At 62.3% G+C, this 12,869-nt stretch overlaps 1 protein-coding gene across 2 annotated transcripts in view; it reads right to left on the bottom strand.

The window, feature by feature from the left end:
• Positions 1-5,159: 5,159 nt before the first annotated feature.
• Positions 5,160-12,869, bottom strand: part of IQGAP3 (IQ motif containing GTPase activating protein 3) — a 35,801-nt gene continuing 28,091 nt past the window's right edge. The window contains exons 28-38 of one of the 2 annotated variants that reach the window (XM_042976368.1): positions 12,049-12,133; positions 11,471-11,703; positions 11,048-11,180; positions 10,862-10,964; positions 10,127-10,253; positions 9,138-9,225; positions 8,289-8,501; positions 7,747-7,913; positions 7,435-7,533; positions 6,994-7,102; positions 5,160-6,147 (exon numbers count right to left, since the gene is read on the bottom strand). In XM_042976368.1, coding sequence (XP_042832302.1) covers positions 6,022-6,147; positions 6,994-7,102; positions 7,435-7,533; positions 7,747-7,913; positions 8,289-8,501; positions 9,138-9,225; positions 10,127-10,253; positions 10,862-10,964; positions 11,048-11,180; positions 11,471-11,703; positions 12,049-12,133 — 1,483 coding nt within the window. In that variant the 3' untranslated portion in view covers positions 5,160-6,021. The remainder of the gene's footprint in view (positions 6,148-6,993; positions 7,103-7,434; positions 7,534-7,746; positions 7,914-8,288; positions 8,502-9,137; positions 9,226-10,126; positions 10,254-10,861; positions 10,965-11,047; positions 11,181-11,470; positions 11,704-12,048; positions 12,134-12,869) is intronic. The other variant, XM_042976369.1, reaches the window with a different exon arrangement.

Here is a 12,869-nt window from a genome sequence, read left to right as displayed (position 1 = left end):
AGTTGTTTCTTTTTAAGTAATCTCTGCACCCAGTGTGGGGCTTGAACGCACGACCCTGAGATCCAGAGTCACACGCTCCACCTAGTGAACCAGCCGGGCACCCTGGTTTGTCTCATTTAATGTGGGAGGCGCGGGGGCACCTGGCTGGCTCCGTGGGTTAAGTGCCCAACTTCGGCTCAGGTCATGATCTCTCGGTTCGTGGGTTTGAGCCCCGCGTCAGGCTCTGTGCAGACAGCTCGGAGCCTGGAGCCTGTTTCGGATTCTGTGCCTCCCTCTCTCTCTGCCCCTCCCCTGCTTGCGCTCTGTCTCTCTCTCTGTCTCAAAAATAAACATTAAAAAAAAATATATGGGAGGCTGTTTACAATGTAAATAGAAAAAGCAGGTTATAAAATGAGATGCATAGCGTGGTTCTAACTGCAAATACGATTGGGAGAAAAGACATCAAAATGTTACGAGTGGTTATCATTTTGTGACAGTGTCATGAATTGTTATGGCCCCTTTTTTGCTTTGTAAATATTTCCCAAACTTTCTACAGTGAATATGTAATGGGAAAAAGCGACAATCATTTTATTTATTTATTTTTAAATGTTTATTTCTTTTCGAGACAGAGAGACACAGAGCGTGAGCAGGGGAGGGGCAGAGAGAGAGGGAGACACAGAATCCGAAGCAGGCTGTCCAGGCTCCGAGCTGTCCGCACAGAGCCCGACGCGGGGCTCGACCTCAGGAACCGTGAGATCCTGACCTGAGCCTCTAGATCTGAAGTCGGAGGCCCCACCGACTGAGCCCCTCGGGCGCCCATATATTTTTTTTTTAACTTTTTGATTTATTTTTATTTTTCTTATTTAAGCAGGCTCCACACCCACGTGGGGCTCAGACTCACAACCCCGAGACCAAGAGCCGCCCCTCCACCGGCTGAGCCAGCCCGGCGCTGCCGGGCCGACATTTTTGTGAAATACCACAAACGCTAGTTACTAGAAAAATGCAGCGAAGAAGTCCTGTGAAATACAAGCTCCATGTTCTCTCTGTAGATTCGGGGGTTAGGCCCCTGCCAGCTGGCTGTCAGTTTCCGAGCGCTCGGTCTCAGGTTCTGCGTGCGGCTGGGGGCCAAGAAGGAACGGCTCGTGGGGCCGGCGGGGAGCTGCCGCTCTGGAACGAGGGATGCTCGTCCTCAGCGTGTGCTGGCTCTCCCCTTCCTGAGAGGGACGGAAGCTCATCAAAGTAGCGGCACAGACACTCCCCCCCCCCCCCCCCCCCCACCATTCTAGTCCCCGAAGGCGGCCGCCGCCGAGTCCCCGGGCATCGTCCGGCACAGCACACACGGCGGGCCGCTTTTCACACCAGTCCGCTCGTGTGTGCTCATCGTCGCCGTTGGCCGTGCCATGTCCCATCGTGGGGCTGCTCTGCCCCCACGCACAATCCTTGCCCCATCCAGGTGCGTTCACAGGAAGCATCCCCTGCTGGGCGTGTGCAATTACAGCCTTAAAAAGTAACCGCTTGGGGGCGCCTGGGTGCCTCCATTGGTTCAGTGACGTTAGCTCAGGCCGGCTCACGGTTGAGGGGTTCGAGCCCCACATCAGGCTTTGCGCTGTCAGCTCAGAGCCTGCTTTGGATTCTCTGTCTCCTTCTCTCTCTGCCCCTCCCCTACTCCTGCTCTCTCTCTCTCTCTCTCTCTCTCTCTCTCAAAAATAAGTAAACATTAAAAAAAAAAGTACAGCTTTATTGAAATATAACTCACATACCATAAAATGTACCCTTTGAAGATATGAAATCAAGTGGTTTCACTATGGTCAGAATTGCAGCCTTTAGGGGCGTCTGGGTGGCTCAGTCAGTTGAGCGTCCGACTTTGGCTCAGGTCACGATCTCACGGTTCGTGAGTTCGAGCCCCGTGTCAGGCTCTGTGCTGACAGCTCAGAGCCTGGAGCCTGCTTCGGATTCTGTGTCTCCCTCTCTCTGCCCCTCCCCTGCTCATGCTCTCTCTCTGTCTTTCAAAAATGAATAAATGTAAAAAAAAAAAAAAAAGAAAAAGGAATTTCAGCCTTACTACTTAATTACGGAGCATTTTCACCACCCCTAAAAGAAACCCCACACCCACCAGCACTCGCTCTGTTCTCCCTTTTCGCCAGACCCTGGCGCACTGATCGACTTTCTGTTCCTGCGGATTGGCCTGTCCTGGACCCTCATACAAATGGAGTCAGACATACGCAACCTTTCGTGTCTTTCACCTTGCGTGTTCTCAAGTGCCCTCTGTGCGGTTGCGTGTGTCGTGACTTCATCCCCTTCGACGGCCAAACGGTACTCCCTTTGTATATATCACCCTCTCTTCATCCGCTCATCAGCTGGTGAGCATTTGTGCCCAGACTTTCCCGGACACGTCGGCTTCCAGTTCTCTCGGGTACGTGCTCAGGAGGGCGAGTTGCTGGCTGGTATGTTTGACATTTCGAGGAAACGCCAAATTGTTTTCCAAAGTGGCTCCACCGTTTTCCAACCACCCGGGCCCTATAGCAATCAGTTTCTCCCCATCCTCAGCAACCCTTGTTGTTAGCTGTTTTACTTCAGCCATCCTAGTTGGGGATGAAGTGGCATCTCATTAAGATTTCATTTGCGGGGCGCCTGGGTGGCTCAGTCGGTGGAGTGTCCCTCTTGGGCTCAGGTCATGATCTCGTGGTCCGTGGGTTCGAGCCCCGCGTCGGGCTCTGTGCTGACGGCTTGGAGCCTGGAGCCCGCTTCGCGTTCTGTGTGTCTCTCTCTGCTCCTTCCCCGCTCAGCTCACACACTGTCTCTCTCTCGAGGATAAATAATAAAAGATTTTAAAAAATCCATTTGCATTATGCTAATCCTAACGATGCTGAGCATCTTTTCATGTGCTTATTAACTAATTGTGTATCTTTTTTAGAGAAATGGCCACCAAAATTGCCCATGTAATTGGGTTGTCTTTTTATTTTTGAAATAAGTCCTTTACAAGATAACACAATCTGTGGGGTGCCTGGGTGGCTGCCGGTGAAGCGTCTGACTTTGGCTCAGGTCGTGATATCGTGGTTTGTGGGTTGGAGCCCCGTGTCAGGTTCTCTGCTGTCAACACAGAGCCTGGAGCCTGCTTCGGATTCTGTGTCTCCCCTTCTCTCTGCCCCTCCTCCACCGGTGCTTCTATCAAAAATATGCATTAAAAAAAAAAAAGACAAATGATTTGCAAACATCTCTCCCTTTCTGTGGGTTGTCCTTTCATTTTTTTCAACTTTTTTAAAGTTTATTTTACTATTTTTTAGCGTTTATGTTTTTTTGAGAGACACAGTGTGAGTGGGGGAGGGGCAGAGAGAGAGGGAGACACGGAATCCGAAGCAGGCTCCAGGCTCCGAGCTGTCAGCGTAGGGCCCCAACGCAGGGCTCAAACTCACAAACTGCATGATCATCACCTGAGCCGGAGTCTGATGCTTAACCGAATGAGTCACCCAGGCACCCCTAAGATAATTTATTTTGAGAGCAAGAGAAAGCATAAGCAGGGGAGGGGTAGAGAGAGAGGGAGAGAGAGAATCCCAAGCGGGCCGGGTGCCGTCAGCGCAGAGCCCGATGCGGGGGTCCATCCCACGAACCGTGAGATCGTGACCAGAGCCGATGTCAACCAACTGAGCCACCCAGGTGCCCCTGTCTGCATTTTCCTGAAGGTGTCCTTTACAGCACAAGTTTTTGACTTTGCTGAGGCTCCAGTGTATCTAATTCTTGCCGCTGGTGCTGGTGGTTCTGGTGTCTTCAGAAACCATCGCCCGATCGACGTCATGCAAATTTACGTTTCCTTCTAAGAATGCTATAGTTTTAGCTGTTAGTTTTGGTTTATGATCTGTTTCAATGTTGGTATACGGTATGAGGTAGGGGTCCGGCCTCATTCTTTTGTACGTGGATATTCAGCTGCCCCAACAACATTTGGTAGAAAGACCTCTCTTTCCCCATTTCTGATGTTGTCAAATTGTCCCTGAAGAGAGTGCCCTCCCCCATAGGACCTACGTGCCTCTGTGTCACATTGGCCATTGACAGGAAGACAGTGATGAACCGGGGCGTGTCAGGGGCCACCGGGAGGGTTGAGCAGTGGGCTCGAAAGAGGGCGGCACGAGAGGGTGGGCTGAAGGAAGTGGAAATGTTTCCCTCAGATAAGACACGAGGTGGGGGAAGGTGAGCCCGGAGGGGGTGGGCCCGAGTTTAGAGCCCTGCTCTGCCCCTTGCCGGCTGTGACCCAGAGCTCCGAGCCTCGCCCGCCTCAGTTCTGTCACCTGCCCTGCAGAGGGCGGGGGTGGGGCGCTCCCCTCTGCGGAGTTGCTGTGAGAAGTGCCTGCAAAGAGCCCAGCCACACAGGCCCTAGTGACAGTAGCCACGGTGACGAGCCAGCGCGTGCTCCACGTGGCTGAGCCCACGCGGCTGCCGGGGAGCATCACGGTGGTACCCAGTGCTGGAGCCGTCGGGCGAGTGTGAGCTTTTCAGTGACGGCTGATGGTGTGTGGGAACCCGAATCCACTGTGTGTGTCACTGTCACTCAGAGTGAGGCAGTACCGTAAGTCTCTGCTGTGACATGTTATGGGAAGGAGACGATGTGACAGCGAGACAGATCCTGAGTGACGGAGCGGAAGACAGACCCGCCAGGCAAACCGGGGGTGCCCAGCGGGGGCTTCTGGGCGGGATGTCAGGGCGGGTGCCTCTGTACCGTTCCCTCGTCCCTAGGCTTTGTCCCTGCTCCCGGACAGCAGGGAGGAAAGGAGGGGGGCTCTTGTCGCGGAAAGGGGGTTTTGCTCAGAGCACAGAGGCCGCAACACACCTAAGCAGCTGTGGCCAGAGCACACGAGGAGAAGCTGCTGGAAGTGTGTGCGGAGCGGGTGGGGCGCAACTGGGCCTGGTCCCTCCTCCTCTTGGCTTTAGCCTCCAGAGCTGCGATAAAAACAGCACCAAAACCTAAGCACTCCTTCCCCGTGCCCGTGCCCGTGCCCCGGGGCAGGCGGGAGAGGAACCAACCCTCGTCTAATTAAGCTTTTACGAGCTCGGCCAGGCGGGCGCTTCGGGGGCTGCAGCAAGGACCCCCCCCCCCCCCCCCGGCTCTCCTCTCCCGGGCAAGAGCCGTCTCAGAAGCCGGAGACCTGCTCTGCAGGAAATGAAGCCGGGGTGAACTGCACATGTGCGGGTGACGGCTGCTTTTATTCAAGTGACATCAGGGGCAGACGGACAGGAAGTTGGGTGGACGTGGGGGAGAGACAGTGTCAGGGACAAGAATGCAGGGACTGGGACTGCCCGGAAGGGTGAGCGAACAGAGGGAAAGACGCTCTTCGTGCCGTAGGAAGGGGACAGGACGAGTCTGAAACACGAACGGGGACCTTCCTGCCCCCCACCCAAGGCGTCCTGCGCACACGGCGGGAGGGGCTGGCGGGACTGTTGGGACATGGGAGATGGCAACGCCTTCTCTGAGCTCAAAGAGATGAAGGGGTACACCCAGGGGGAGGGCCACACGGTGACCCCCAGTGCCGGGGGGGGGGGAGAATAAATATCCTCGGAGCGGGACTTGAGGTAACGGGGCGGGGGGGGGGGGGTTTCACCCGCTGCTGCTGAAGAGGGAGGAGGGAGCGGGAGCCTGGCTTTGGGGCCTGCAGGGAGCAGGGAGGCAGAGGCGGCGGGGGCAGTGCTTGCAAATATCGGGGTGACCGCGGGAGGGCAGCAGCGGGCAAAGAGCAAGGGCCTCAGCGGGCCAGGGTGCAGGGCCCAGGTCCCCGCGCTGCGGTCCGGCAGGGACACCGAGGGGCTCTGGGGCTTATCGGCCACACGGCCAGCCTCTGGGCAAGGCTCACTGTCACCAGGGAGCCTTCGTGTGGCCCGGTGGGCCAGCTGCTCCAGCCGGGGTGGGGGCGGGGGTGGGGGGGTGGTGGTGGTGATGCTCCCGGAGCTCGGCCCAGCCCTGAGCCCTGGGCGTCCGCAGGGCTGTGAGCTAGTGTTAGTGTTGAGACCCCGCAACCTGGCAGGGAAGAGGGGCTCGCGGAGCGGCCCCTGCCTCCGTCACTTCCGCAGCAGTTTCTTGTTGAGGAGGAAGATGAGAAGGTTGACGTTGACCTTGGCCTTGTTGAAGAGCTTCATAACAGCTACACCTTCGTACTGGAGCTGCAGGAGGTCCTGGGGAGAGGGCAGGGGTGGGGTGCGCGAGGGCTCCTGGTGGTGGCCCGGCCAGTCTACACAACGCTCATGCCCCCGAGCCTCCCTCGCCCACCCAGGGGCACTGGCCGTCAAAACCCCAGTTCACAGATGAGGACATCAAGGCCAAGAGAGGCACAGGGACTTGACCAAATGTCAATTCGAGCAGAGTCAGGGCTTCAAACCCCTTCTCTCATTCAAAAGGCCAAAGGGCAGAACAAAAAGACGTGGGTTTAAAGTCACTGCTTCCTGGGGCGCCTGGGTGGCTCAGTCGGTTGAGCGTCCGACTTCGGCACAGGTCATGATCTCACGGCTTGTGAGTTCAAGCCCCACGTTGGGCTCTGTGCTGACAGCGCGGAGGCTGCTTGGGATCCCCCCCCCCCACCTCTGCCCCTCTACAGCTCGTGCTCTCTCTCTCAAAATAAATAAACCTAAACAAACAAAATCACAGCTGTCCTGAACACTGGCCTGTGTCTCAGGCTGCGTCTTGTGTCAGCCTCAGAGCCCGGAGAACAGGGGCCACGCTTCAGGGCTGTGCAGAGGGCCGCAGGGCGGCGTGTGCGAGGTCCCAGACACGTGCTGGGACATCAGGACTCATCCGCTCTGACAGTGCCCGCCAGCTGCACGCTCTGTGCTTGGCGGTGGGGTCTGGGCCAGGGCCTGGGGACAGAGGCGCTCGGGCTGCAAGACCCTCACCCTTCTGTTCAGGAACGGACGGTGCTGACGGGCGGGGTGGGGAGCTGACGTCCCCCGCAGCTGAGAGGAGCGAGGCGGGCCCACTGTCCTCAGGCGGGCACCCGAGCCAGGCCGGCGGCTTGGGGCCCCTGGGGGGCCTCTCACCTGGTAGTGGAGCTGGAACCGCTCCACGTCCACACCCAGGAACCGGGCATTGACTTCGAACTTCCCTGCCTCGTCTCCAGGGCTGATGTCAAAGATCACATTTCTGAAGCTTTCAGGGACAGGATTCAAAACGCGGACTCAGTGCCTCCTTCCAGGGCCCCGGCCCCCCTCCTCCGGAGCCCAGACTTCCCGTCAGGGCTCGCGGGGCCCCGGCTGCCTCTGTCTTCGGCGTGCCTGGCCCTTACGGCCGTCCCCTCCTCCAGGACGGGTCCCCGGTGCCCTCCCCCTTGGGTGTGTCCGGGGCTGTGCCGGACCACGTGCGCTGCCCTCGGCTTTCTGTCTGGAGGTGTCCCGTCTCCCCATCACCCCGCAGCCCCTCCAAGGCGGGGCCACGCTGGGGCCCGGTGGGGGTCTGACACTGTGCCCTCCGAAGACACGTACTGAGAGGTGGGAAGGCCCTCGATCTCCAGCAGGACCCCCTTGTCCAGGAGCTGGGCAGCAGTGTAACGGAGCGACGGCTTCTTCCCTTTCCCGGAGCTCCTGGTTTAAAAAAGGGCCCAGGGAGTTCATGGAGCCGGGTCTTCAACACCAAAGACCCCAGTTCTCCCTGTGGCGGCCGACTCGGACCCCGAGGTTCTGTGAGGGGACCGAAGGCCAGAATCGGAAAGGGACCCTGCCGTCCCGGGCGACCTCCCTTTCAGGGGTCACGTGGGCAGAGGTGAGAGGTCACGGGGAGCGGGAGGGGGCACCCACTTGGGGCGGGGGGCCAGCTGGTCCAGGCAGGCCCGGATGTACTGGCTGTAGTAGTCGCCCTGCTCCTCGAAGAAGGTGGCCTTACTGTCCAGGCCGCGGAGCGTGGCCCCCAGCCTCACCAGCTCTGCCTTCCGCCTCTGCCGGCAACGGCGCTGGTTGCGGATGTCCTGGGGTTGGGGGATAAGGGAGGGGGAGTTGCCCCCTGCGACGGGAGCGCCTCGGGGCCGGGCCGGGCCCACAACAACTCCCTGTGAGGGTCTCCGGGGAAAAGCAGGAAGAGGGAGGTTTCCCAGCTGCTTTTCCGACGAGGAGGAGGGTCTCGAGGATTCCAGCCCGAACCCTCAGGGCCGGGGCCTCGCCCCCACCGAGGAGTCACGGTTTCAAGGCTCCTGGTCTTTCAGTACAAGAGCGCCCTGAGTAACGTTCAGACCTCGCCTTCAAAACGGACCCTCTGGCTGTGCCTTGGCCTCCCCCGGCTGGTGAGGATCTGGGCGGACACGTGCCGGGCGGGGGGCATGTCCCGAGGCGCCCCGGGTCGCTACCTTGGCCAGTTCGTCCACCAGCCCCTGGTAGCCGTCGCTGGCGCTGACCAGCCCCAGGCCCTCCAGCCGGCGCAGGTTGCGCAGGACGCGCCGACGCTTGTCCGCCAGCGGCAGGAGGGAGTGCGCGGTCAGCGAGCGGTGCCGTCGCAGGGGCTCCGGGGTCTGGCTCTCACGGGCCCGGCGCCAGCTCGTCAGCCGCTCGTGGGCCGCTTCCTGAGGGACAAAAGAGCTGCAGGGATCCGCCGGCCCTGCGCCACTCCGCCCCGAGGCCGGGGCGGACCCCGGCTCATCTGGGGCAGGGGTGGGTGCGGTGGGGAGGTCAGAGACGGGAGAGGGCCTCGGGGGTCCCCACAGTGGGGCAGTGGCCCAAGGAGACCGGGGCGGAAGCCGCAGCGGAAGGGGTTCTGGACACACACCTCCCAACACCGCGATGGCTCCAGGGTATCTGGGGCGCCCCTCTCCTCCATCCCGTGCTTTGGGACCTGCCCCTACGGGCCATCCTCGCCTTCTCTGCAAGGCCCTCGGCTCTTTGCTGCCGGGGGCCCAACCGGACCTCCACCCAGTACCTTCTCTGCCTCCAGGCCTCGGGCGGCCCCTCTCCCTGCAGGATGCCTGCCCTCCAGCGCCCATTGGGGTAGCTGCGCGATGCCCCTGAGCCGCCCTCCCCACAGCACGGACATCAGGGGCTTTGGGGTCTCGCTGCAAGGGGAGCCGGGACGGGGGTGCTGTTCTCATTCCTGGGGGGCACATCTGTCTGCTTGTGGAGCCTGGGTGGGTCTAGGGGAGGAAATGGGCGGTGCCAGGAGCGGGGGATGAACAGACCAGACTCGGAGCTACCCGGCCACTCACCTGCTCTCTGGACGCCGGGAGGGACAGCATCTCCTCGAGGGAGTCCCCAGGCTGGAACTGCATGATGTCCACCAGCATCTGCTTGGTGCTGCAGGAGGAGGGGAGGGACAGGGAAGGGTCTGGGCCCGGGGCTGGCCAGGAGCTGAGGGTGGGTGCACCCTGCCCCGCGTCATGGCTGCCAGGGACCTCGGGAGGTCAGGAGAACAAACGAGGAGGGAGACCCCAGGGTGAGATGCAGGGCCCGAGTACAGAACCCCCTGTGTGCACACACACCGGGCCGCCTCACCCCTGCCCTCACCCCCGGCCCCCTGCCAACAATGCCCTCCCACAAACTGTCGTCCTGAGTCCACGAGCTAAAGGATGTGCCTCCTCCTGTGGGAGACCTTCCCCAGCTCAGGTGTCCCTTCTCTGAGCTCTCAGGGTGCCTGACGGCCACCTTCCTCTTGGTGGCTCTGGCTGTGTGCTCACGCCTGGCCCCGCCCTGCTAGAAGTGCGATGGCAAGACAAGGCCAAGGGCCCAGCTCACCGGTTCGCTGGGCAAGTGGGTGGGGAGGGGCCGCCCTGCCAGCGCGAGACCGAGGCGGCGACTTGGCTCCTCTTCTGCCCAGATGGCCAGCCAGCCCTGCGGGGCGCCCCCCTCGCTTTCACAGGACCGGGGGCGGAAAGCTCCCGACCTTCTCTCTCAGCAGGACACCCACCCCGGGTCTCTACACTAAAGCAGGGAGACCATCCCCGACCTCACGGTTGTCCCTCGGGTCAAACGGTAACAGCGCAGAAACACACAAACGTCAGGTGTTACCGACACCCCCGCTCTCCCTCGGCCTCAGCTCGGCACAGAACAGAGGCCGAGGTGGACAGCGGAGGCCCGGCGAGGGCAGTGCCGGTGAGCCTCAGGGGGACCCGCCCGAAGGACAGGAGCCCAGGAAGACAGTGGAATGGCCTCGCCCCCCATCCGAGCAGGGGCCGGGGCTGGGGCCACCTTCACCCACCTCAGAAGCAGGCTCCGGGCACTGGCATCGCCGGGGTCCGTCTCCAGCCCTTCAAACTTGTTGGCGAGCGTCAGGGACACCTCCAGCTTGCTCGGGTCCAGGCTCCTGTCCGCGGCCACGCCCTCCCCTGAAGTGGGGGGAGGGATGAGACGAGCGTGCCCCACGTGGAGACAGCCGTGCTACGTGCCCGCTCCGGGCACCTCTATGCCAGGAGAGGCGGGTCCGCCAGGGGCAGCACCCACAGGACGGCTCTCGTCCATAGAGCTCAGCCTCCCGGTTCCCGCGGATGAACCTCTGACCGACGCCCTCTGCCCAGGCGTCGGGGCTCCCAGCTTTCGATGTGTCACCACCCCCGCCCTGAACTTCCACCCCCGCAGGGCCACATCCTGTCACTCCATGGACACAAGGCCCTGTCAGAGAAACCCTTAGAGACTCCAAACGGACCCGTGTTCATCCACACCGCTCTCCCACGATTCGATTGGCCGTTCGCACGCTGGCACTGGGTCCCTCTACTGTCTGTCCCCTTTCTTCCTATCAGTCCAGGTCCCTGTGTCCATCTTGGACCAGAGGGAAAGGAGAGGTGCTGTGCGGACTGGCTTTCCGGCACGCGTCCCTGACTATGTAGCTCCGGAGAGAGCCTGCCGGCCCGCCATTCAGTCTGTCCGTCGCTCCCTCCCTGCAGGCCCCCCCCCCCCCCCCCCGCCGCCGGGCCCCCTCGCCAAGGACGGCGCGCACCGATGAGGTCAGGGATGGGGGGCAGCTCCCCCAGGTCCTCCAGGAGCTCGTGCAGGGGGTCGCAGTGATCGGGGGCGACCGAGTCCTGGTGCTCCAGCAACAGCTGCAGGTGGGAGGAGAGAGCAGCTACAGACCAAGCCAGACCTTCCCCCGGGGGCCGCCCCCCCGCCCGGCCGCGCCCCTCACCCTGTGCGTGTTGACCAGCTCCCCCACGGTGACGTGCACCACGGGTTTGGCCACAGCCACCATGTCCGAGTACTCGTCCATCGCAAAGCGCTCTTCCGGCTCCGGCACCTGGCAGGCTCGGCAGACGAACCTCCTGTCTCCAGAGGAAGGGTGTGGGAGAGGGCGGGCGGCACCCCCACCTGGTCCGTGCGCCCCCGCGGGGCCGCCCGGCCCCCCTCCCGGAGTCCCCTCGAGCCCACTGCCCTGGACGGCCCTCCTCTGCCTCCGCCGGGCGATGCCTCCAACAACCCACGCTCCGGCTCCCTGACCGCCGCGCCCCGGCCGTGCCGCGCTTCCCCCATGGCCCAGAGGGGGGAGGGGGGGCTCGGCAGAGGACGAGAGCAGGAGAAGGGGACAGGAGGGACAGGGTGCCGGGACGGAGACCTGAACTTGAGGTGCGTCTCCTCCAGGTAGTCGTTCAAGACCCGCAGGTGTCGGCTCTCCCCGCGGAAGGCCTTGCCGGCAGCGGCCTGCTGCAGGACTTGGGCCACGGCCCCGAGCGCGTGGCGCTGGGGGGCGGCCAGGGCACCGCCCGCCGCCACGGCCACGATGTCGAAGGCGTCAGGGGCCACGATGGCCGGGTTCAGGAAGCGGTAGTACAGGAGGTTCCCTACCACCTGAGGGGCAGAGGAAACCGTCCCAGAAGCGTCCGGGGGTCCGCCCTGGCAGCCCCTGCCCCGCCCCCCAGCTCCCAGGCTGGCGACCCGCTCGAGGTCACGCGGCGAAAGCTGGGCAGGGGCTGGGACCGGAACCCAGATCCCCTGGGCCCGTGCGGGACTGTCCGGCCTCTTAGCTCACGACCGTGCGCCTTTCCGCCCGCCGGCAGAGGCCCTGCTGGTGAGCCAGCGTGGAGATTTCCCCGCTTGATTTTTACAGCGTCGGGTCTTCTCTCCATTTGTCTCAGTCGGGGGTTCACCAGCAGGGCAAAAGGGAGCTCGCGAGTCTGGGGAGGGGACACTCGCCTTGTAGACCTCGTTCTCTGGGGCGTCGGGGAACTTCTCCGCCAGGGTTGTCTTCAGGACCTTAGCAACGTACCGCATCCCGTACCTGCGGACAAAGTGTGCGTGAGCCGCGGTCCGCCCGTCTCTGCCGGAGCTCCAGGCAGTGACCCCTGCTACTCACGGCCCGCTCCCTGCCGCCCCCTCCCCTGCCCTAGTGTCAGTGCCCAGGACCAGGGCCCTGCCGCCCCCTCCCCTGCCTCAGTGTCAGTGCCCAGGACCAGGGCCCTGCCGCCCCCTCCCCTGCCTCAGTGTCAGTGCCCAGGACCAGGGCCCTGCCGCCCCCTCCCCTGCCTCAGTGTCAGTGCCCAAGGACCAGGGCCCTGCCGCCCCCTCCCCTGCCTCAGTGTCAGTGCCCAGGACCAGGGCCCTGCTGCCCCCTCCCCTGCCTCAGTGTCAGTGCCCAAGGACCAGGGCCCTGCCGCCCCCTCCCCTGCCTCAGTGTCAGTGCCCAAGGACCAGGGCCCTGCCGCCCCCTCCCCTGCCTCAGTGTCAGTGCCCAAGGACCAGGGCCCTGCCACCCCCTCCCCTGCCCTAGCGTCAGTGCCCAGGACCAGGGCCCTGCCGCCCCCTCCCCTGCCTCAGTGTCAGTGCCCAAGGACCAGGGCCCTGCCGCCCCCTCCCCTGCCTTAGTGTCAGTGCCCAAGGACCAGGGCCCTGCCGCCCCCTCCCCTGCCCTAGTGTCAGTGCCCAGCCGCCCACTAAGTTTGCATGTGGCCTTCAGCCTGGCCCGAGACCCTCTTCTTTGCTCCAGTCTCCCCTGGGGAGCAGCCCAGGTCCCGATA

The sequence above is a fragment of the Panthera tigris genome, chromosome F3 (assembly GCF_018350195.1).
Source record: "Panthera tigris isolate Pti1 chromosome F3, P.tigris_Pti1_mat1.1, whole genome shotgun sequence".
Classification (NCBI taxonomy): domain Eukaryota; kingdom Metazoa; phylum Chordata; class Mammalia; order Carnivora; family Felidae; genus Panthera; species Panthera tigris.
Note: the sequence above shows the minus strand (reverse complement) of the source record. Positions and strands in the feature narration are given on the sequence as shown.